This window comes from Rhinichthys klamathensis, unplaced genomic scaffold (genome assembly GCF_029890125.1).
Source record: "Rhinichthys klamathensis goyatoka isolate OS25496 unplaced genomic scaffold, OSU_Roscu_1.1 h1tg000032l_1, whole genome shotgun sequence".
NCBI lineage: Eukaryota > Metazoa > Chordata > Actinopteri > Cypriniformes > Leuciscidae > Rhinichthys > Rhinichthys klamathensis.
The window spans coordinates 2,321,754-2,346,209 of NW_026606581.1; the positions used below are offsets into that span (position 1 = coordinate 2,321,754).

The 24,456-nt window shown below is 37.7% G+C and overlaps 1 protein-coding gene across 1 annotated transcript in view; it reads left to right on the plus strand.

Annotated features, from left to right (window-relative positions):
• slc24a4a (solute carrier family 24 member 4a) overlaps window positions 1-24,456 on the plus strand; it is a 65,863-nt gene that overhangs the window by 22,702 nt on the left and 18,705 nt on the right. Inside the window, exons 3-7 of the mRNA XM_056245543.1 lie at window positions 19,086-19,162; window positions 19,484-19,558; window positions 20,380-20,464; window positions 20,549-20,652; window positions 23,480-23,554. Coding sequence (XP_056101518.1) covers window positions 19,086-19,162; window positions 19,484-19,558; window positions 20,380-20,464; window positions 20,549-20,652; window positions 23,480-23,554 — 416 coding nt within the window. The remainder of the gene's footprint in view (window positions 1-19,085; window positions 19,163-19,483; window positions 19,559-20,379; window positions 20,465-20,548; window positions 20,653-23,479; window positions 23,555-24,456) is intronic.

Consider the following 24,456-nt stretch of genomic DNA (forward strand, 5'->3'; position numbering starts at 1 on the left):
CACAACGGGACCACCTCCGCAGGATGGCTAGCTTAGCCCATTCCAGCAATCACTCATGCCCAGCCCACTTTGAGAGTCCTATAGGTGTACACGTTACAATTAACTGCATAAGTTTCTGCATACAGAATCTGCAAGATGTTTATCATTTAATAAGTATATAAAAGGAATCACAAAAATTTAGTCCAAAATTTTCGATATTCGAAGTGTTTGTCATGTAGTTTAAAACCACAATTATCATTAGAGACTGATATGGAATTTTTTTTTTTAGCCATATCGCTCAGCCCTTAGTATGTAGTACAGTATATGTCATTCTGAACACATCCTACAATTTCTTGCATAAGGCAGCGACTCTAACATGCTATTCTGACAACCACACACACCTCCAGCTCAGCACAGTATGTCCAACTGCGAGGCGCTGATCCTGCCATGTGTGTTCACATCAGGACAGACGTTGATGGAAAAGGTCATCAGATGACGGGAGAGAACGAAGCACGTACGGTCTCACTCTACCTGAGATGCTTCTCCAGGGTTTTCGTGGATCCTTAAAGTCTTAAAGGGGTCATATAATGGTGCATGCACTTTTACAAGTTGATTGTACTGAAATGTGTGTTGGCAGTGCCTGTACACAACCATCATATAATGATAAAAATCCATCCAGTGTTTTTGTTTTTATCTCCTTATATGTTTTCCCCTGCCTCAAATCGAGCCGTTCGAGCCTGTGACGTCACAAAAACGCACGCCCCTCCCACGATTGTTGATTGACAGGAGCATTTCAACACAGACCCGCCTTCGCTTGTGAGCGAGCTGTCAATCATAGTCTGCGCGGACCGGCGCGGTCATTGTTGATATGCTGGAGCACTGTCTATGAGCAGAATGGCGTCTAAGCGATTGTGGTGTTCTGTTCTTGGGTGTCATAACGAACACAGCAGTCATTTTAATGTTCCTAAATCCGAACCGCCGAAGACGCAGTGGCTGAGTTTGTTTTCGAAAGGAATATTCCCCACGAGCAACGTCAATGCTTTCATATTTGCGCGAATCATTTCACACACCAGACTGCTTTATAAACGAGGATCAGTATAAAGCTGGATTTGCTAAGAAGCTGCTCCTGAAAAAAGGATTGGTACCAGATATTCGTGTTCCTGCTGAATCTCCAGAAGAACGGAAGTGAGTGTAATGTTTTATTAAACTTTATATTAATATATTAATCTTTGCAAATCGCTAGCTGCACGCTTCACAATGAATGCGTCTAAGGTTTACACTCAGGGTACATTACGGCATGTTTTCTATGTATGACGTTCTCAATATAATTCATAATCCCACGTTTATAACGGTACTGAACAACGCGTTATGGTTATTGAGTTACAAATGGTGTACGCACAGAACAGAGGGGCGGGGTGAGCACAGCTCATTATCATTTAAAGGCATATGCACTGAAACGGCGTGCTGAAAACAGAGCTGTTTTTGACCAGGTAAAATAAGTGTTTTCTTACAATACTAATGAGAATTTTTAATTAAAGTATATTACAAACTTTTAATTTAGACCCTAAAGAATCATATTAGCTTGTACAAAAATGGCATTATATGACCCCTTTAAATTAGATTTTTAAAATTTAAGGCCATAAAAAGTCTTAAAAGGTCTTATTTTTTATTTATGAAAGGTCTTAAATTTTCGATGCCAATTTGACTTGCACATATCTAAATGTTTTCCAAATTAAAACTATCTGATTATCATACTTTTATTTATTATTCTTTCTTTGTGGATTTGCTTGTTCACGTGACATTTCGCATCACATTTGCGGCAGATTTACGTCTGTCTCCTGCACGCGAAACAGGAGGAGAGAAGCAAGTTGGTAAATGTCAGTTCAATTGTAAGTTCATTCATTGGGCGTAATATTGTGCGATGTGTATTGTCTATTATGATTTTGTAATCATTGTTTTAACGATGTACGAGAGCTGACATCGCTTTTGTCTCTGGTGCTTTCACTGCTTGATGTGCGCAGTTATAGGTATGTTCCCAAATGAGTTTTTGTCTTTTAATTATATCATATGTTATCATACAATATCACATTGCAAGAGGGCCGTTTTCCCGTGCACAATTGCAAATGTGATTATTTATTTTATATAACAGTTAAATTAACATTTGTGAGTTACATTTTATAAACAATATTGTCAATATCGTTTGTTTTCCTTTTATTTCGCCGCCGGAAATTTCAAAATGAAACCGTAGCAAAGTCTCCATGCAACAAACAGCGATGGTTTTTTGGACTAAAATCTGCGTTTTGAACAAATCAATTTAATGATTCAATGAACAATCACTTGCTGCTTTCCCTAATGAATCAGCTGTTTGAACAAATCGGTTGAATTAATGACTCAACTCACTCAAGACTTGCCGCCACCTAGTACTGGTGGTTTTAGTTTCACATTTAAAGTACCCTTTAATTAGAACGTTAAAATTAGAAATCAGTTCATATTTAAATATTGAATTAAAAAAACTATCTCATAGCTTTATTTATGCAATTGTAAATATATTGAGACATATTTTTGTCAATATTGCACACCCCTAATGCACGGTATTAATTTTGATTTCTTCGGGTCGTGAAAAGGTCTTAAAAAGCCTTCAATTTGACTTTAAAAAGTGTGCAGTAACCCTGTTCTCCACAGTAGCTCATCCTATATGCTGTTTGTATAGCAGATACAAACCCAAAGCACATACGTACATGCTTGTACTGTATTTTGTTCACCATTTGTTTGGAGACGCTGACAAAGCCTCGACCTGAAAGCACTGTCATGATGTCCACAGAGACGGGGAGAGATTGTTTTTAATGGTACTTTCATTAATAATGGATGCAGCATGCCAGAGCTCCTAAGGACTTTTAATAGATTTACCTGCAAGAGATTGCGATGCTTCACACAAGTGCATCAACCTGGATAAAAACAACTTCCACTGTCAGCAGCAGGTCCTGCTGAATACCACATGAAGTCCCATCTTACAGAAGCAGCACCTATGGAAAATGGTTGCTTCATCATTCATATCCGCTGATATTTAATCATATTATTTACTAATTTATATGCTCCTATAATTTATAATTTGATGGGAGAAATGGTACAATTGCTAAAACGCCTATAGGCTTAAATTGAAGGAGGGATCTGTGCCATATCTAGAGACCAGAACAGAGACTTGTTGGTGGGCTATTTGATTTTGGGTCCACCTATCAATGGCTTCACATCCACCCAGAATGCCCTATCAACTGCTTAGCAACCACCCACAACACGTAGCAATATCGTGGTCAACTTTTGCATACACTCACAGGTCACCTTTTTTATTTTATTTTTTATTTTTTTGTATATAACCCTTTGGCTTCAAAATATAATGTATTCAGTAGCACTAAGCAGTTCAGTTCTCTTGGGTGTGGCTGCTGTGACTGTCTGGAGTATGTGTATTTTGTTTCTGGTAGGCTGTGCATGATACTCTGTATGTCTGCATGTGCTCTGTGGGTTTTCTCAAGAGACGACCTTGAGGGTGTCCTCTCCTTCTCGTGATATGGGAGGGGCAAGCTGTGGGAAGGGAAATGTGATCAGGGCACCAATGACTCTTCCGCTTGATGGATAAAACGTTGGGATTTCGTTCGTTTTTCTCAACCCTTCAGATAACTACAATGGAAGCGATGATGGTGCTTGTGATAAAACATCACGCCACTATTGCTGTCATTTATGATAGATTACTTCTTAACAAGGAGAGCTAGTTCCTTGAGTGTTTTAATGAGCTCTTTTCAGATTGAAAAATTTGTTGGCAGTAGAAGATTTAAGCCATTTTTGATGCATTTACTAGGGGTGTGACGAGATCTCGTGCCACGAGATCTCGCGAGACTAAATATGACGAGATTTCTCGTCGAGTGAAAAAGCTGTCTCGCGATATCCCCATTAATATTCCACCGCTACACTCACATTCGCCTAAACTATCGTTTTGTTGTTTTTATAAAAAAATAAAAACCATTATAAACTAATGCAAAAGTCTGCTCTGCTCATCCAGCGCGAGTTGCCGTTGCAATCAGTGCAGCACGAATCACAGTTCACTGATCGCGTGACGATGGCGGAGGATTCGTTGCGCAACAGACTAAACGTCTGGTAAATGTCTTATCATTTAGAATGCGCGCTCAGCACCGCTGCTCCCTATACGCGCGGTCACGAATTTGTAAGTGAAAGTAAAACACAAGCTCCCTGATGTGCATTGCGCACAAATTAGGCTGCATACATAAAATAATCCGTCTCCCAATACCCATCTCTGGACTGTTTATTTGCGGCTCTGGTCTCTGTTGGCACTGCGAATATTGAGAGAGCACTGTAACGTACAAAGGACAACAGACAAGGGAGGCTCCGTTTCTGAACTTATAATCGGAACGCAAGAACAACTGTAGAGACAAACAGCCTCGTTTCTCTCGGCCTTTTCCGAACTCACCGCATTAACCCTATAACTGCCGGTGCAAAATAAAACCGCAATTTCACAACAATTATAAAGAGTCTGTGTGCTAACTTTGATTATGGTTGCACTCGCACTTATTGTTTGCACTTAATAAGACTAAGAGAAAACAGTTATTTATTTTTGTTATTTATACGGTTTTTATTTCTCTGTTAAATGTGTGTTAAAAGGAGTTCAGTTAGGAGGTCACACACAGCCTCAATCAGAAGTTCTGAAAGCTCTTAAATGTACAGTAAGGTCTGAAGAGACTAATGTGAAATTATACAGGAGAAAAGCCAGTCAATAAAAACCTTTTACAGTGCTTGAATATTGTTTTCTTTCAATGCATTTGATAATTCATACTCATAAAGTAGACCTGAAATGACATGCATTAGAAGATTATTAGTTAAAACATTGAAAAATGCACCTGCATACTATTTTTCCAGCCATGAATTTTGTCATTGAGGATTTCTGAAAAATTGTGCAAAAATCTCGTCTCGTTCTCGTGAACCCAATCTCGTGTCTAGTCTCGTCTCGTGAGATAAGCGTCTCGTCACACCCCTAGCATTTACACAGCAGACGCTTTCATTACTGGTGTTTGCTTTGAAGGATAATAATATGGGTGGAAAAGTCTGTCTTGCATTACCCCTTAGGGGTCTAAGGTGTTTTTGGGATCCTTAAGATGTTTTGACATGCCCTGACATTTGTGCTTTTTTCAGTTGCTTATAAACATATTAATGGCAGAGGTGTCATTACACTCTATTCAGCACAAACAGGGCTACCATAATATGTGAGCAACATGTTTGTATTTTTGAGAGAATGTTTATGCATGGTTATTGAAAAAATAAAAAGTTAAAGTTTCTGAAATAAGGCCATAAAACATATACTAAATGTGTCCAAGACTTTTGACTAATGGATGTTGTCGCCTAGAGCAGCGGTTTTCAATAGGTGAGGCGCGGCGCCCCCACAGTTATTTTTTTCTTCGCGTAGGGGAGGTGCGACACGCGAAGAAAAAATAACTATGCAGCTCTATTAATATCGGCTGTGAGGGAAAAAAAGAAAAAATGTTTGGGAACTTGCATGCGGTTTAATAGTTTCGAGTCAATTGATTTCACCTACCAATCATATGAGAGGAACACAGCTCTAACACGTTACAAGCCTATCAGAAGCAGAGCAGGGTGGGTCCTGGCAACACAGTGTGATTGAGGTTAGAGTCGTCTGTGAAAGCATGGAGCGCAAGTTCATGTAGCCTGGGGGTGATGTTCTACCCACAGGCGTAATTTAAAATTTAAATTTTACACTTTAAAATTCGTTTATGATTTTTAACCGCACGCCGTCATTGCCACGGAGGAGCACGACTGAGCCTGTGTAAAATAACGTTAGCTCACTGACTGAGCGTTCTAATGAGCAGGCCTAGCGGTTGCGGCACAGACAGCGATGAAACGCCAGAAACAACCACAGGTGACTTTAATGTGAGTTTAAAGTGACTTTAAAGGAAATGTGAGTTGGTTGATTCAGTAAATTAGCTCAGGTCAGGATAATCATACTTTGTCTACACCTTTTGATGTTAGCCTTACATTGATTGAGCTAATGTTAACATAGACTGCTGCTAGGTAACTTCAGACTGTTAGCTAAATATTTAATGTAGAACATTGTGTAGCTTACTAAAACAACATTCGGTGTAGGCCTACCATGAAAACGAGTCCACTTTAAACCGCAGCATTTTCTGTCAGCAATGTATGACAAGTGCTGTCAACGTTAATGCATGCGATTCATTTTTGTCAGCTGTCCTTACCTACTGTAAAGGGAGGCTCACATTCACCCAATTTGAAAACCCCTGGCCTAGAGTTTTTGCTTCAAAATTATGTGAAAATCATCTTGCCTATAAACATAAAACATTGAAACATAAACATAAAACCTGCCATTGTTCACATAAAACAATACATTGATTTAAATTTTGTAAGACACCTTTTTGTTTAGAAAGGCAATATGTGTGGGGGCGTAAATAATCATGAATAATGGACGTGGCATGCGCTGCGCTATTAGGACGTGGCATGCGCGGCGCTATGAAACACATTCATTTCAATGGCTTGCGCCGCGTGAGGACGTTTTGTTGCTTCGTCGACCAAAGCGCAAGCGGATCTAGCTAGACCGGAAACGAAACAACAGGCACGCCGCACGCACTTGTTTGGGCTTGCGAGCCGGCCAAATAGTAGGTTAAAGTTACGGTTTGAGTGGATGACGAGCGCGAGACGCCGAAATGGATGCCAATAAGATTCTGAATGGAAAGTTTACTTTTAAAAAGTTGCAAAATGGTTCCATCGACAAGACCAAAGTGATCTGTGTGTTTTGTCGTTGTGAACTGAGCTATCATCATCGCAGCACGTCCAGTCTGAAATACCACTTCTTGATGATGGCCAAGCACACACACAGCTGATGCGAATTCTCCGCCCCCTTGTCAATATCAGGACCTCGTCAGTATTTCTTTCACCCTTTTATTGATGGATAGTGTTGCATTGTGTGAGAGATTATTTGCTCCAAGTGAGAATGTTAGTGTGAAATTTACAGTATATCCCAAAGTTGTTTTCAATAAAAAACATTTGCACAAAGCAAGCCAATCCACTTTTCCATGTTGATAAGAGCATTAAAATGAGAAAAAATAATGGGACAAAAAGAAATTAAGAGACATTTAGAATAGATAAAAATGTGTGATTAATCGCCAGTTAACTATGACATTAACCCTCTGGGGTCCAAGGTGTTTTGGGGTCCTTGAGATGTTTTGACATACTCTGACATTTGTGCTTTTTTCAGTTGCTTATAAACATATTACTGGCAAAGGTGTAATTACACTCTATTTAGCACACACAGGGCTACCATAATGTGTTATCAACATGTATGTACATTTTTTTATTTTTGAGAGAATATTGTTTATGCGTGGTTATTGAAAAAACTAAAACTTAAAGTTTCTGAAATAAGGCCACAAAACACATACTAAATATCTGTCCACAAGACTTTTGACTAATGGGTGTTGTGGCCTAGAGTTTTTTCTTCAAAATGATCTGAAAATCATCCTGCCTTATCATTCACATTAAACAATAGATTGGTTTAAATTTAAAAATGACACTTTTTGTTTGGAAAGGCAATATGCGCAGGGGTGTGACCTGCTGTGATTCACACCTGAGAAGACAATGGGCCCGCATAATGAGTGCATAATGGGGCTGCATACTAATGACCCTTTCATTCAGGTGTGTCACTGAGCCACAAGAATGCAATGCAATGACTATATATATATATATATATATATATATATATATATATATATATATATATATGCCTATATAATACAAAATTGGTTCACAGTTCCAATTATTTATTTATTTTTCAAATTGTGCTTGCAAATTGTATAATATCAAATGTAAAAATTTATAGTAATTGTGCAGTTAATTATCATACTGTTTTTACAGAAAGTTTGGGAATGTATCCCAAATGTGTCACTTATAAAACACAATACAAATAATTTAAAGAGGAGGCTTATATTGAGCTTTTAAGATTTACCTAAGATTTATTTATATGTAGCCTACATATATTTTTGCTATTTTAATAAAAAGGTTACAATTACAACAACAATTAAAATGTAACTATATTTCAAATGTAATCTTTCTTTGTATTATATACTAAAGTATACATTTTATCATACATATTTCACAGTTGCGGATTAATTAGTTTGAATATAGCTTACAATCGAACAAATACTATAATAACATCTTAGCAAACAAGCTTATTTGATGTGGCAGTATTTTACAGTAAAAACGACATCTTGTCTTTCATATGTAACATATCGTTTTTATGATTAGGACATATAAATGTTAATTTGCAGTTTAATTCGTTGCTTATACAAAAATATTTTATTTCAACATATTTCAGTCGATTTTTACTCATCTCAGTATTGGAATATAGTTAGGTAAAAGCTGTTCATTCATTCACACACAAAAACGCGATTCAAACAGTCTTTTTGTTTACAGACACTATTCCATATCGCGATTAGCACAAAGCACTTGAAAATAAAGAATGTACCTATTTCCTCGGCTGGATCCGTTGCTCCTCCAAATGAAACTACCTGTAGCCTACTTCTGAGGTAATTTTTTCCAGGATTATTATTAAGATAGTACTATTATTCCTCACAGCGTCGTAAATCTGAGTCTCTTTCGGTGGTTATCCAGCTGGTGTGGGCGTGGATCGCCTCAGAGCATTTGTGTTTGAATAGAGCGCGCGCTCCGTGGGCGTGGTCAAATTAACTTTAATGAGCTGAGACGAGAACGACTATCATCTCTCTCTTTTCGTACAGATTACATAAAATGAGAAAAACATTTTTTTATATAAATTACTTCATTTAAAAGAAGACAATTCAGGCTTCATGCCTGTGTGCCTGTGTACCTGTTTGACTGAGTATTTGCAGAGTTACAGTTGATTTTTCGGACGCGTTTCAGAATGGACTTCACTGACAGAGAGAACGCAGAACGCGCATCATGTTTATTTTTCTTTATTAGGCGAAAAGCACAACACTTTGTTTTTATTATGAGGTTCCACAAAAAAAATACAAACTTAACAGGATCGAATGATGTACAACACTTATATGTAAGATCAAAATTAACAGAGTAATTTGAGTCTCTTTTGCACTGATAAGGAAAAAAGTGAGCTGGTATCGCCGGCGAGACCGCCGACCCCAGAGAGTTAATGCGATTTAATCGCGATTAAATATTTGAATCGTTTGACAGCACTAATATATATATATATATATATATATATATATATATATATATATATATATATATATATATATATATATATATAAAAAAGGGGTGTGAACCTACACTGGTCTCACGGTCCGGTTCGATTATGTCATCGATTCAGTTCAATTTGACACTGCATCCTCAATTTTCAATTTTACTTCAAAAGTGATGTGCGCGTGTTCACTGGTTCGGGAAGTCGCAGTGACAGAAACAGTGACATTCCAGTTTAAGTTTCAAGCTTAAAAGTAAATCCTGTTTATGCCATTAAAACAAAATTGATTTTGACAATTTCATTTTCTTAAATGTTCATTTAAAAGCAGCGCTCATTCATCAGTGTATAATGTTACCATTAGACATGCCCGCATCAACCGTCGCCGAGTCCGCTGTTGAAGGTGACGATCATCCATTTATAATCACACGTAATAACACAGAATAATTGTAATTTAACCATCGGGTACGGATACTTAAATCAGAGAAAATTATTGGGGCGGGTGGATGATTTGTTTTTGTCTGCGGATTCGGGTGACGTTGGAGCTCATCCGCAACTCTAAAGCAGTCAGACTCTGTCAGGCGTTAACAGCTCGAGGTGAAAACTGCTAACGTGGTTTATCAAGTTAGTGGTATTACCTCCTGCATATTCTATTTGTGCGTGACATGAGCGCACACAGCGCGTGTCTTCTCCAGGTCGTGCTTACCAGGTTGTTCATAAAAGCTGAAATGTGCTCAGATGTAGGCTTTTAAAGTAGTTGGAGCATTTTTAATTACTCGCACTTGCGTCTCGCCTCCCTCTGCCAATTAATGCTACCGCGACAAAGCACATACGCGACAAATGACGTCAGAAAAGCGTCAGTACATTATAATCGGTTATGGTCTATTACTGAACCGATACCGTATCGTCCTCATCTGCATCGCGATGCATCGTAGAAACGATTAATTTCGACACCCCATATATATATATATATATATATATATATATATATATATATTAGGGCTGTCAGTTAAACGTGTTATTAACGGCGTTAATTTTATCGCGCGATTAACGGTCTTTTTGGCCTAGCAAACTTTGCAGTTTTTTTTCACATGCTTTTGCAACAGGATGCGGCGCTGCACTATGAAACCCATTCATTTCAATGGCTTGCGCCGCGCGAGGACGTTTTGTTGCTTCGTCGACCAAAGCGCAAGCGGATCTAGCTAGACCGGAAACAAAACAACAGGCACGCCGCACACACTCGTTTGGGCTTGCGAGCCGGCCAAATAGTAGGTTAACGTTACGGTTTGAGTGGATGACGAGCGCGAGACGCCGAAATGGATGCCAATAAGATTCTGAATGGAAAGTTTACTTTTAAAAAGTTGCCAAATGGTTCCATTGACAAGACCAAAGTGATCTGTGTGTTTTGTCGTTGCGAACTGAGCTATCATCATCACAGCACGTCTAGTCTGAAATACCACTTGATGCACACACACACACACACACACAGCTGATGCGAATTCTCCGCCCCCTCGTCAATATCAGGACCTCGTCAGTATTTCTTTCACCCTTTTATTGATGGACAGTGTTGCATTGTGTGAGAGATTATTTGCTCCAAGTGAGAATGTTAGTTGAAATTGAACACAGTATATGCCAATGTTGTTTTCAATGAAAAACATTTGCACAAAGCAAGCCGATCCACTTTTCCATGTTGATAAGAGCATTAAAATGAGAAGAAATAATGGGACAAAAAGAAATCAAGAAACATTTAGAATAGATAAAAATGTGCGATTAATTGCGATTAATCGCGAGTTAACTATGACATTAATGTGATTAATCGCGATTAAATATTTTAATCGTTTGACAGCACTAATATATATATATATATATATATCGCACCCTGTATACATATATATATATATTTAATCGCACCCTGTATACCTATTTAATCGCACCCTGTATACATACATATATATATATATATATGTATGTGACCTGATCCAGCAAAATTAGTCACAGTGACCCAAATTTAAAAATTGAGATTTTGGTATTAATGGAAAGAGGAGACCATAAGCTTTCAATTGATATCCTAGTCAAAGTCATACCTTGAATGGTTGTAAAGATATACACATTTGAATTATGGTCGTCTGCCCTCTTTTTCCAATTGAAAACCTGAGAAAATCGCTTTTAAAGTTTTTTGCCCGTTTTTTGTTGATATCTTTCAAAATCCATTACATTTAAAGGGATAAACTATTTATTTTACAGCTTAATTTGACCAAAGACATTAATATATAAATGCTATTAAACCAGGCTGAAGCTCAAATTATTTTAAAAGTTTTTATTTGAATAAATAATTTAACAGTAGGCCTACCTTTTACAAAAATGTACTAAAATCAGAAAGATTGAACAGAGGTGCTAGAAGAAGAAGAAGAAGTTTTATTTATATAGCGCCTTTCCGAAGCTCAAGGTCGCTTTACATGGTACCTTTATAATACATTTAACACTGACGCACAACTTTACAATCACAAAGGACACATATAATCACATTTAGACGAAGTACATGTTAAACATGTATACATATATATATATGTATACATATATATATATATAGGTGCTACATTTGCTTGAGAGAGAGGGTGTGTGTGTGTGTGTGTGTGAGAGGCAGAGAAACAAGGAAACAGAGATCAAATAATGCTAGTCTATGCAATCATATCTTAGTGTAGGCTAGTTGACAATAACAGCGTAACAAATTCATAACGGAGATACCAACAGTTAAATATTGGGTTAATCAAACACATTGTAATGGATTCTCCTTGCAGATAAATAGCTACACTCATTCACATTTGTCAATCACGTTATGTCAATCACGCGTGCACACTACGAAACTTTCATCCGTTATATAAAAACAATCGTAAGTTTTTCGCATCCGTAGCAAGCAGTTTGAATGGTGTTTTGACAATTCGGAGCCACCGAATCAATACGAAAAAACGCATACGAAAAAAACGCGGACTCAGTGTGCAATGGCCAGGGGGCTTGATGACGCTTTGGCAACTTTGCTCGCTTTTGACAGCGACATTTCTCAAATTAATAATATTTAATCTTTCTGAGGAGATCTGCTAGCTTGTTTATTACACAGAGCGCTCGCTGCGAGTCTGACAGGAGGGTGGCTGGACCAATCGCGTGCCGGTCAGTCGAAACGGCTTCCCATCGACAAATGATCAGCATTTGTGTAGATTTCTAAGCTTTTTGATTGTTTCTATACAACGTGTAACACCATTTAAAGAGCACAAATAGTGACGTTTCAGGGGATACCCGGGAAATGCTCAGAGGTGACGAGAGGAGTTGAGAAAAGCCATGTTCATTTCCAGCGAATTTAGTAAAACTTTGTACACTTTAATAGTAATTTAAATACCTTTACTCAATTATCTGGACTACGAAACTTTGGGAGATTATTTTTGAATGTCTGTTCTTTTAAATTAGCAAAAAAAAAAAAAAAATCTATTATTTCATTGTTTTTCCACATAATCGGCCCATATCTTAAAATAGAACGTTGCGACTTCCGACTCATTTCGCCAGATTGGGTCACATATATATATATATATATATATATATATTAGGGGTGGAACGGTACATGTATTCGTATCGAACCGAAACGGTACGGGCGTCACGGTTCGGTGCACGAATTTACGCGGAGAATACACGGTATAAAAATAAATAAAACTCGCGTGCAAATTAATTAATGTAATGCGGAACTACTGTTAGATACGCAGGTTCTTTAAGGACACATAATCTGTAGCATCGGCTTAGCTCTGAACGCGCGTTCACTTCAAACGTTGGCTTTATACGCGCGTCCTATTCGCTTTGGACTAGCGTCGAACTAGACGCGAATTTGACGCTCTATTCGCGTTTGGTGTGACCGTGACCGCATAATGAACAGGCTGCGATGTCAAGATTGCAATGCTGGAGTGTGTGTGTGTGTGTTTGTGTGTGTGAGAGAAAGAGAGAGAGCGAGAGAGAGGCGCGCGGGCGCGATCGAACTGTGTGAGTGTGAGAGAGAGAGAGAGGCGCGAGATCGAACAGTGGAAACATAAAAAACATAGGCCTACTCCGTCATTTTGTTCATACAGATCATTAAACCTGCAAAGTGTTCACTTATATTTGTGTACACTCGCAATGAAACACAACATTGTGCTTTTGTCACACTGTAAACTCTTGTCAAACTGTAACCTACAACTGTCACCCAACCAAAATCACACACACGCACTGTTTTAAAAGCAAAACATATTTATCCAACTCCATTTCAAAACAGTCTGTGGGTCCCATCTTTTGGACATTCGTCATATTGCATTGGTTTTCATTTCTTGTCCTCGGAGCACTAATCTTACACATTCTACATTCATTAAAAAAAGAAAATTTAATGTTTTTAATGGTAGTATTATTTTATACATGCAGAAATCAATTATTTATAATTCAGATGAGAATAATGTTACATTGTCAATTCATAATGTTAATTAAAATTAAGGAAAACAAATATATTGATCTGAAATATAGCAAAATAATTTTAAATTAATAGTACAATTACCAAACATATCGCAAGGTCTTTTTATTAATTTAATTAATAAACTAATTATATAAAACTATTGTCAGTGCATAAACTGGTTCTATGCCTTTATTAATAAAACTTATTTTAAAAATACAATGCCTTCTGCATTTTTGTTTTGCTTTTCCCTCCATTGTACCGAAATCGTACCGAACCGTGATGTCTGAACCGAGGTATGAACCGAACCGTGACTTCTGTGTACCGTTCCACCCCTAATATATATATATATATATATATGGGTGCGATTTGTGAAAAAAAAACGAGGGGGGGATGTTTTAAAAGTTTTATTCATAAAAATAAATCATGAGAACATGAACTTCATCACTGCATTTGCAGGAATTGTAAAATCTTTTTTCTTATTAACTCATGAAGTAGCCTAACGCAATACTCTTATATATGAACTGTGATCACGCACAACGAAATAACACCCAAGAATTAAATCCCCCTCCCAATACCATGGATAGTGCCACTCGGCTTGACATGTCAAGACACTTATTTATGAATGGCAAAGTTAAATGGCACAACGTAGTGTCAACTTAAACATAAATAGGCTATAGTGTAGGCCTTTGCATCATACTAGGAAAACAGTCTTTTTCTGCTTTCCTGTGGGAAAATCCGCAGCTTTCCATTGGGTAGTCCATTTCGGATTGTATTGTTCTATCGCACTGACAGTTCACATTACAGCGCTTTACTTGGTTTAACTTTGCAATCAATCCATGGTTCAGCAGACTGATAGAAGTAGCCTACCCTAAACTATCACAGTAGAAACAGTTCTACTGCTGTTAAAGTAACAACGTTAACGTTACATCGCGTTGCTGAGCTACAGTGAAATGATAGAAAAGACAGATGCATTATCTGTGTCAATTCACGTCTGCCGCGCTAAACGCCTCCGACACACAGCTACTTGGCAATATCCAGCAATCACTCACAACACCGTAGCATCATCGTGGCAACTTGCGTTATGGTTGTCCCCATCAGTAGACCAAAAGTACTGAAGAGATTTAATTTGCTTTAGAGGGACAGATGCCTGTACAGGCATCTGTCCCTCATATGTGAGGTTTTTTTTTTTGGTAGTGTAGCCCTGACAGGGAGCATCTTGTGCCATTGGGAATTATTTGACCTACAGGGCTGCCCGGGTCACAAACAGGGCTGCTATGACAGAATGTACTGACGTGTGACCTACCCAGCCATGTGTTTGTGAGGTTTTGATGTTAAGTGATTTTGCTCTAACAGGCCTTGGAGGCATATAAACCAGATTTAAAGGAATGTCCTATGTTCAATATGGATTTTAGCTCTGTCTACTGCATTTGTGGCAAAATGTTGATTATCACAGAAAATGATTTTGGACTCAAGATTTTGGACTCCCTTTCTTATTGTCAAACATAAAAATCATGGTTACAGTGAGGCACTCACAATGTAAGTACACAGATCCAGGCAATAAACATTTATGGTTTCAAAAGTATAGCCATAAGACTTTAACCTTGTTTTATTGTTAGACTAGTGCAGTGGTTCTCAAACTTTTTTGGTTGTGCCCCCCTTTAAACCTTTAAAAAAAATCTTTGATACGTGGTGTTGTCATAGCCTTCAGAAGCGGAGTAATAAAACTCTCTGCCAGACCTGTTTTACACCATAAACTAGGGCTGTAGTCAACCAAAGAAATCCTTAGTCGACCAAAGTCATGTCCTGCGCAACGATCAGTCGACAAAAAAAAAGAAAAAAAAGACGCGATGTTTTGCATTTTGATTGAACATTTATTAAACAATTGTCATAGAGCATGTATAAAGCAACAATGAAAAAACATCAATAATACATAAAACTATAATAATAATACAATTCTTTGAAAATTAAGTGATTTTTTTTTAACTGCAAAATTAAGGAGCTCTGTCCTAGGTCTATAGTGACAGTCACAATCGCGCACCTGACCACACCACACACTACAAAAAAATATAACTGCCAAATAATGAAAAATCCTAACAAAAGCTCTCGTTTATACAGGCTGTATATTCTTCTTTACTTTCAAAGCTATGGGTTAACTTTTGTCCAGCCGATCTAGGCGTTTTAAAACAAACACACAAACCCAAATAGCCTAAAAAACAATCCTAATAATAATAGGCTGTATAGTAGGAAGGCATATAGGTTTATTTTAGTTTTGTTACATTATTTAGGCTATTTTCAAACGCATCAAGTGTACAAATAAAAACAAAAACATAAGAAAACACAATCTATTGAGTCAGCATAAGAAAGCCGTTAAAGAGCCTGCTCACATATCGCGTCTTTTGCGCGCTCAAGTTTGTTATTTCAAATGTAGGCGCGCGATATGCGCGCTCATAATGGAAGCGATGCAGTCGCGGTGCGACGCACTCGTTTTTTCCAAGCGCGTCCGCGCCGCGCCGCAGCAGCAGTGCACCCAGCCACAGGTGCGGTTCCCGAGTGTTCTACGTGGTGCGCTAAACTGTGGCGCTGTTACAAAATAGCCTAAATTACAGCATTTAAAGTGGGGATAAAACCATGGATAAAACATAGGCTAATTATATTTAGAATACAGTAATATATAACTGCTTATAAAGTAATAAATATCAAGGAGTAAATCAATAATTTCTTTCTATTAGTAAAAAAAAAAAAATGCAACTGGTCGACCAATGAGAATGTCAGTCGACCAAGATGGCATCGACCGATTAGTCGACTAAACGACTAAAGTTGACAAACTTTTTAGTAATCAAAAAGCATGTCTAATTGAAATCATGAAATCACACAAATTCGGTGTTGTGTTTTTTCTCTGGTAATCAAATTTTAAACATTAAATTTCTTTTAATCATATGAAATTAAACAAACTTTTTGCCGGGCTAATATGGTCCTACTTCCTGGTTCTAGTAAGAACTCTAGCTGCTGTGTTTTGGACCAGCTGTAGTTTGTTGTTTATGCATGCTGGGCAACCACCCATAAGAGCATTTCAATAATCTAGCCTTGAGGTCATGAACGCATGAACTAACCGCATTTTTCATTGAAAGCATATGATGTAATTTATATATATTTTTAAGATGGAAGAATGCGGTTTTATAGATGATAGAAATGTGGCTTTCAAATGAAAGATTCGTATCAGACCACACCCAGGTTCCTAACCGACGACGAAGATTTGACAGAGCAGCCATCAATTGTTAGACAGTATTCTAGGTTAGTACGTGTGGAGGTTTTTGGTCCAATCATTAGAAACTCTGTTTTTTTCAGAATTAAGTAATAGGAAATTACTAGTCATCCCAATTTTTATATCAGCTATGCATTCCATTTTAATTTTATTAAATGTATGCTCCATCTTTCATTTCAAATTCTTAAATTTGATCAATACATTCAATTAGAATAAGACACTAGGCTGTTACCAATCAAATTAAATTTACATTTGAAAAATTACAACTGTATTAAATGAGATTATGAGTGTTTTAAATATTTTTTTGAATATACAAATAAAGAATGTTGAAAAGAATGATACTTTGAAACTAAACCGCCAGTAGGTGGCGGCAGGTGACCGTTTTAGGGCGTTTTCACACCTGAAAGTCCGCACCAAGGTCCGAACCAAAGTTCACGTTTTGATACATTTTATACTTTCAGAAAGTTTTGGTTTGGTTTCACACTGCAATTATGCGAGCGCACTAAAGAACTTAACGTGACATACTTGTGTCCTGTCGTCATCATCTGTGTGGGCTGCATCTTGACATTGATTGGTTTGTAAATGGACGTGCATCTGACGTCAGCGTGTTGTCAATTCGGTGGGTAACTTTAACAACATGAACAGACGCATATTGTTGCAACTATATTGTTATTTTTATGGCATAATTACCTGCAGCACGAACTTTCTCATGGCATTGCGCGCCTTTGTATATTGCTGTCGTAGTTTCTTTATCTTCAGGTGGCATTGCTCTCCCGTCCTCTCCGAAAATATTTGGATTTCCAGTTGACTTCTTATGTAATCAGACCATACTTCAAGTAAAAACCTCGTCTCCTCCTCTCCCCCTGTGCTACATGGCTCATTTTGCCTGCCACCTTCTGTTTTTTCGGCTATGCGGGAACCACCGGAACTTCCTGTAAAAGGTCTGAAAGTCCGAACCATACAGAAATGCTTTCACACTAGAAACGAACCAAACCTTTGTTCAGTTTGATCCGGACCAAGACTACCTCTTTTCGTCGGACCAAATTTCATCTGTTTCGTTCGGACCGTGGTCCGGGGGAGGTTTCACACCTGTAATTTTGATTCGGACCAAACTAAAAAGTGCGAAAGACCGGACCAAACAAGGTAGGTGTGAAAGGGCCCTTAATGAGCGAGTCATTGAGTCATTCATTCAAACGATTCGTTCAAACGACTTATTCAGAATGAGGCAGTTTATGAATGGGTAGTTTAATCTTTGACTTAACCGATTCGTTCAAAACGCTGAATCAGTCAGTAATGAAACATGGCTGAGTGTTCCTGTGAGTTGCGCTATGGTTCTGCTGTGATCTTTGTTTGAAACTATTTTCGCTGCTGAAACAGTTAAAATTAAGTCACTTACATTTTAGACGCAATGACTGTTTTTGTTCTGTTTTTTGAACTGTTATGAAATCATTCTCTCGGTTTCAATCGTGTTGGTATTCCGGAAAACAGCACTCTGGTGTGATGTTTCTTAACTGTATAATATGTTATAAATAAATGTGCGATTTACTATTCAAAATTCAAACGAAAACAAAGGATCAGAGAAATTTCAGTGCAAATGGATGTTTCATAGGGGAAGTGACCCCATGTGTCATAGACAAATTTTTTAAAAAAATATATATTTTTTTTTTTACATTTTTTACTACAATACAACTATATTTTTCCAGAGTCTGGTATACTGGGTGGGGAAATCCATATTCAACCCACCCAGATCCTAGAGTACTAGGTGTAGCAAGCGAGGCATCCCGCTAGCAAAGCTCAATACTGGATGCATCACTGAATAGTCTCTCTGAGCTCACTATATACTGCTTACAAGCTATCATGTATCAGTAATTTTCTTTCCTATTTCTAAATTGAACTTTACCCATGGCTGTGTTGTGTCAGTGTGAAATAATAAATGCAGTCCCATGCACTGGTGACCATGTGTACTACATACAATGTATTTTTCTTGCATTATGATTTAGTATGTCCCTGTAGGCCTAATTTATATTCTGTTGCCCACACTTTCCAATCGTTCTTTGGACTGTACCATCATTTCATGGAAAGTGACAACTTGCGCCAAAGTGACTTTTTCTTTCTCATTTCCAATGCAGCCATCCTCGAGTTCCCCGTGGATGTATTCACCAACAGACAGCGTACACAAGGAGCTGTTCTGCTACACATATTTGCGGTAGGCAAACTTTGTGTGTGGACGTCAATCAACATCTAGCCTTGCTCACCAGTTGACCTTGTCATCTAGGATAAATGGTGCATGTCTGACAATTTTATGACAATTATAAATGGTTTGTCAGCTTTTTTCGTCATTTGTGGCTGGTCATGAGTTTGCCAATATGAGTTCACAGCACTGAGGCCACCCTGTCAACAACTGCTTATAGAACAGAAGATCACTTAGACACCGTTTAAATTATTTCTGCACATCAACCCCATTATGGTGCATCTCATTCTTGTCTTTCTTTAATGGGTTTATTGTGGTTTCTGCTTTCCATTTCAGGCTTTATATATGTTTCTGGCCCTTGCTATTGTCTGTGACGACTACTTTGTGACCTCTTTAGAGAAGATCTGTGAGGTAAGAATAAATGTACAGTGGTAACAATGAGCTCCTGTTCTTCTAAACCCAGAATTCCCCACACCATCCTTTAATGCCGAATGCTAGTTCAGGTTATACTAATATGCAACTCTATTAGGTATAAGTCAGGATGGTTGGTTTGTGTTTTTTTTTTGCATGTTGACTGCGTGCTGTGCTTTAGCCATCCCTTTGTAAAAAAATAAAATCACCGTCTTTGACAATAAATTTCAAGACAAATTACTGTACAACTTCTCATGCGTAATCCTCTCAACAAATAAAACAGCAAAATAGCTAATCTTTAATAACCGATTTTAATGTCAATTACTCTGCATTTAGTGTCAAAATATCCCTCAGAAATATGTCTGATCAGTGACATGGCCCTAATTATACAGTGTTCCTTAAAGGAATAGTTTACTAAATAAATAAATGTGTGCCATTTATTTACTCCCTTCATGTAGTTTGAAACCTGTTATTTTTGTGGTAGAACAGTGTAATTTTTGAAGAATTTTTATGGACATCTTTTCAATGCAATGACACGACTACTGTAAATGTTGCGCTTCATTAAGGGACAAAAAACTACAAGTGAGTCATATACACTACTGTTCAAAAGTTTGGGCTCAGTAAGATCATAGTTCTTTTGAACTTTCTATTAATCAAATAATGTAAAAATCTCCTTTTAGATTGAATGACTAGCAGCTCTTAAAGGAATTGTTTGTACAACCCACTGACAGTTTTGCACATCTCTGGGGTCTATTTAGACCTTTTAATTATGGCCTTCGCACATCCTCTGCTTGAATTTGTATGTTCCTCCCATCCATTAGAAACTGCACCTGAGTGAAGATGTAGCAGGAGCGACCTTCATGGCAGCTGGAAGCTCCGCCCCAGAACTGTTTGCCTCTATAATTGGTGAGCCACACGTACAGGTGCTTGTATATGCATTAGTCATGTGACAACAGTTACTGTGGATTAGAACCCTCTTGTTTTCTGCAGGTGTGTTCATTACACATGGAGATGTGGGGGTGGGTACCATAGTGGGCTCAGCTGTGTTCAACATCCTGTGCATCATCGGCGTGTGTGGGATTTTTGCGGGGCAGGTGAGCTGTTTTTCTGAGCTCTATATTACAGCTTCTCCCCTTCAGAGCTGCTGCAACTCTTGACCTTTTCATGTTTTCATCTGAGCATTGCAATGTGAAAATTACTCTCCAGATTTACTGTTGTTTTCTCTCTCTCATTCTCATTTCAAAGAGTGGAATTTTTGAAAGCGAATGTTTAAAAATAAATCAATGTAGGAGTTCGACCACAAAAAATACAGGATTTGCAGACAAATACTATGGTTACTAGTGAGGTCTAAGAAAGACCTTTTTAAAGTACATTGCTGTGATGTTTTTCTTTTCTTTTGAGAAATTAAGGCTTGGGGCCAGTTGCATAAACACAGCTATTATGTTAAGACTGTCTTAAGAACTAGTATGACCAACGAGCAGTTAGTTAGGGGTAATCAGTCTTACTTTTGTCAAATTAGATCTATATATGTTTTTATGTAACTGACTTAAAGTAATGAACAGTCTTAAAGGAAAACATTTGATGACTAATGCCTAGTTCACACTACACAACTTTAAACGGCGGCAGATCGCTGTGCTGTTTAGACTACATGACTTGCTCTGGAGTCTTGAAGTCGTTGTGGTGTTCACACTACGTGACACTACGTAAATGATCTGCAACAGGGGGTTACACACTACACGAGCTGACAACGATCACCCAACAACGCTATCGACTCTCGACTCTCCCTAAACCACGTTTTGTCACGAAAACACACGCGAGAAGTGGAATGGAAAATGACGCGAAATAGGAAAATGGATGCCGGGACAAAATTGGCAGTGCAAAAAAAAAACATTTTTTTTAAAATGGAAGTTTAGAACTTTTCTAATGGAAGTTTCTGTTTAGAACCCCGAAAAAAAAAAAAAGAAAAAAAAATGTTTGAAAGGATGGATAAGCACACGCGGGCAGCAGGGATTGTCTGTTACAGAGTTGGAGGTGAGTAAAACATGTTTATAATGAAAAAGCAGCTGCTGTTGTTGTTTGGCAACGATAGTTACAAATACAAAAAGCTTGTGTAATGTGATAAGCTGTTCATTGGCTGTTGCTCGTTGCGACACGTGACACCAAAGGCTATCAAGTCGGCCGACAGCTCCAGATATTTAGCTTGCTAGATATTTGTCTGGCGTCGCCGAGCGTTTTTGATGCGTTTAGTATTTCACACATAATAATTGGCGAGCGCGGATCACCTGCAGATTTGCACGCGATTACAGCCCGACCTGTCGGCAAGCTCGTTAACTGGCTTAAAATCATGTTGTGTGAACTAGGCATAACTTGTAAGACGAGTCTTAGCAGTTTTTGCAATCGGCCCCTGCTGGTTTCACAGACATGGCTTAGACTAAGCCAAGGACTAGGCCTTAGTTAAATTACGACATTTAAGTAGCTTTTATAAACGTAAAACATGGTGTGCATCTTGAGACAAAACAATAGGGCTGCAACAAACGATTATTTTGATAATCGATTAATCTAACGATTATTAGAACGATTAATCGACTAATCGTCGATTATTTCGCAGACTAATCAGTAAGTTTGGAACGATTATTCAGCTTTTCCAATTAGTTAAAACATTGAGTAATACATATTCTAACTATAATATAAAAAAAGAAAATCACTTCAGCTTTTGAAATAGTTGTTTTAATGAACTTTGAGCCAACTAAACAGGTCATTCTCTTTAAGTTTTCAGATTTCGGTCCAACTCAAATCACACACAAATGCTCTCTAAGCATTGTTTAATAGGCCCACTGCTTTTCTTAGAACTGAAACAGAAAAAGGGACATTTACTTCAGGACACAAAGAATGGTAAAATATTAATCTGCAAACAATTATTATAATTATAAAATTACAATCTTTTTTTACATGACAATTGAGCTGACAGAGACGTTCTCATTCCCTTTTAATTTATAGTATGATAAAGTGACTGCCGTGATATTCTTCCTATATCATAGGAAGGATATAACATCTCGTTTTGTAAGTCTTCATGATTATTGAACAAAATACAGGCAAGTGATAAGACTATAATAATACCTAATATACTAATAGTGTTACAATAATAAAAACAGCCCTGACTCCTAAGCTCGATCAAGCTTTATTCTATACAAAATAAGTATAGTAATTACTGTAATTATAATTACTGTAATTATATTACTATTGATAATATTATTACTATTATTAGTAGTATTGCATTCTCTAATAAAGAGAGATTTGCCGCTGGTGGTTAGTTAGCTCCAGCTGGAGAACACTCACTTCTCACCGGCTCCTCTTTTGCCGGGATGTTTCCTCTTGCACCCCAACATTGCACACGACAGCATTCTTGATTTGAAGTTTTGTGAAACATTCCCAAACCTAAACCTTGCTAGTTCGGATTCGTTTGCACTGTCATAATTCGTGCTGTTTTCTCTTCTACCGCAATAGCATTTGTAAGGGCTGCACTACACTCTAGCGCTACAGCGCCGTAGCGTTCAAATCGCGGGATTGCAGGCCCTTACATTAGGTCACGTGAGATCAAACGACTACTCGACAACAAAGATATTTGTCGACAAATTTTTATTGTCGACGTTGTCGACAACGTCGACTAATCGTTGCAGCCCTACAAAACAATGCCACTTACATATTTTAAGATATGTCAGTGTAAGTTGCTTTCAGTTAAGACAGCTCAAACATGCATTTTAGTCTGGGACTAGGCTTAAGCCTGGTCTGTGAAACCGGGCATAAACGTTTTGTTGTTGCATGTGGCAAACTTGAAGGTACAGTAGACCTGACACTTAACAAAAAAAAGAATGGTTGCTTTTGTTGACTTCTGTTTAGAAAGCTCTTCTCTTTTCCAATTAGGTTGTTTATCTCACAAAGTATGCTGTATTCAGAGACTCGACCTACTACATTTTTTCTGTGGTTGCCCTTATTGCAGTAAGTGTCAATTTAATGAGTTCTGGCAATTCAATGGTGCAATAGAGTAGGTTCTGGAAGTAAAAATCCCATTAACTTTCTCAACAGAGAAACTGATAATTAGCAATAACGCATGAAACTTTCAGGACAAATATACTATGAGCTCTGAGGTTGTAAAACAATGGCTTAGAAGCCTTTATGAAGAAACTGGAAGTGATGCTTGCAGCCATTTGCTAGAGTGTTTTTATATGGGCCAGTAACCACTCAGAACACCTATCGAAGATGCTGTTAAAGGGTTAGTTCACCCAAAAATGTAAATTCTGTCATAAATCACTCGCCCTCGTGTCGTTCCAAACCCGTAAGACTTTCGTTCATCTTCGGAACACAAATGAAGAACTTTGATGAAATCGGAGACCTTTCTGCCCTCCATTTACAGCTACGCAACTACCACTTTGATGCTAAAAAGTTCATAATGAGATTGTTAAACTAATCCATATGAATTGAGTGGTTTAGTCCAAACTTTCTGAAGAAACACGATTGCTTTATATGATGAACCGATTGAATTTAGGCTTTTATTCACATATAAACATTAATCAACTCGCAACTTTATTCTTGTGTGTTACGCAGCACGTTTGAGCTTCCGCAAGAACCAATGAGGTTGAATTGTTCTTGCACATCAAGCAGGTTCTGTTGTATGATAACAAAGTTATACAATCTCTTTATGAACTTTTTGAAGTGTCAAAGTGGTAGTTGCGTAGCTGTCAAAAAAGGGATAGAATAGAAAAGCTCTCAGATTTCATCAAAAAGATCTTCATTTCTGTTCTGAAGATGAACGAAAGTCTTACAGGTTTGAAATGACATGAAGGTGAGTAATTAATGACAGAATTAAAAATTTTGGGTAAACAATGCTTTTGCTAATTGGA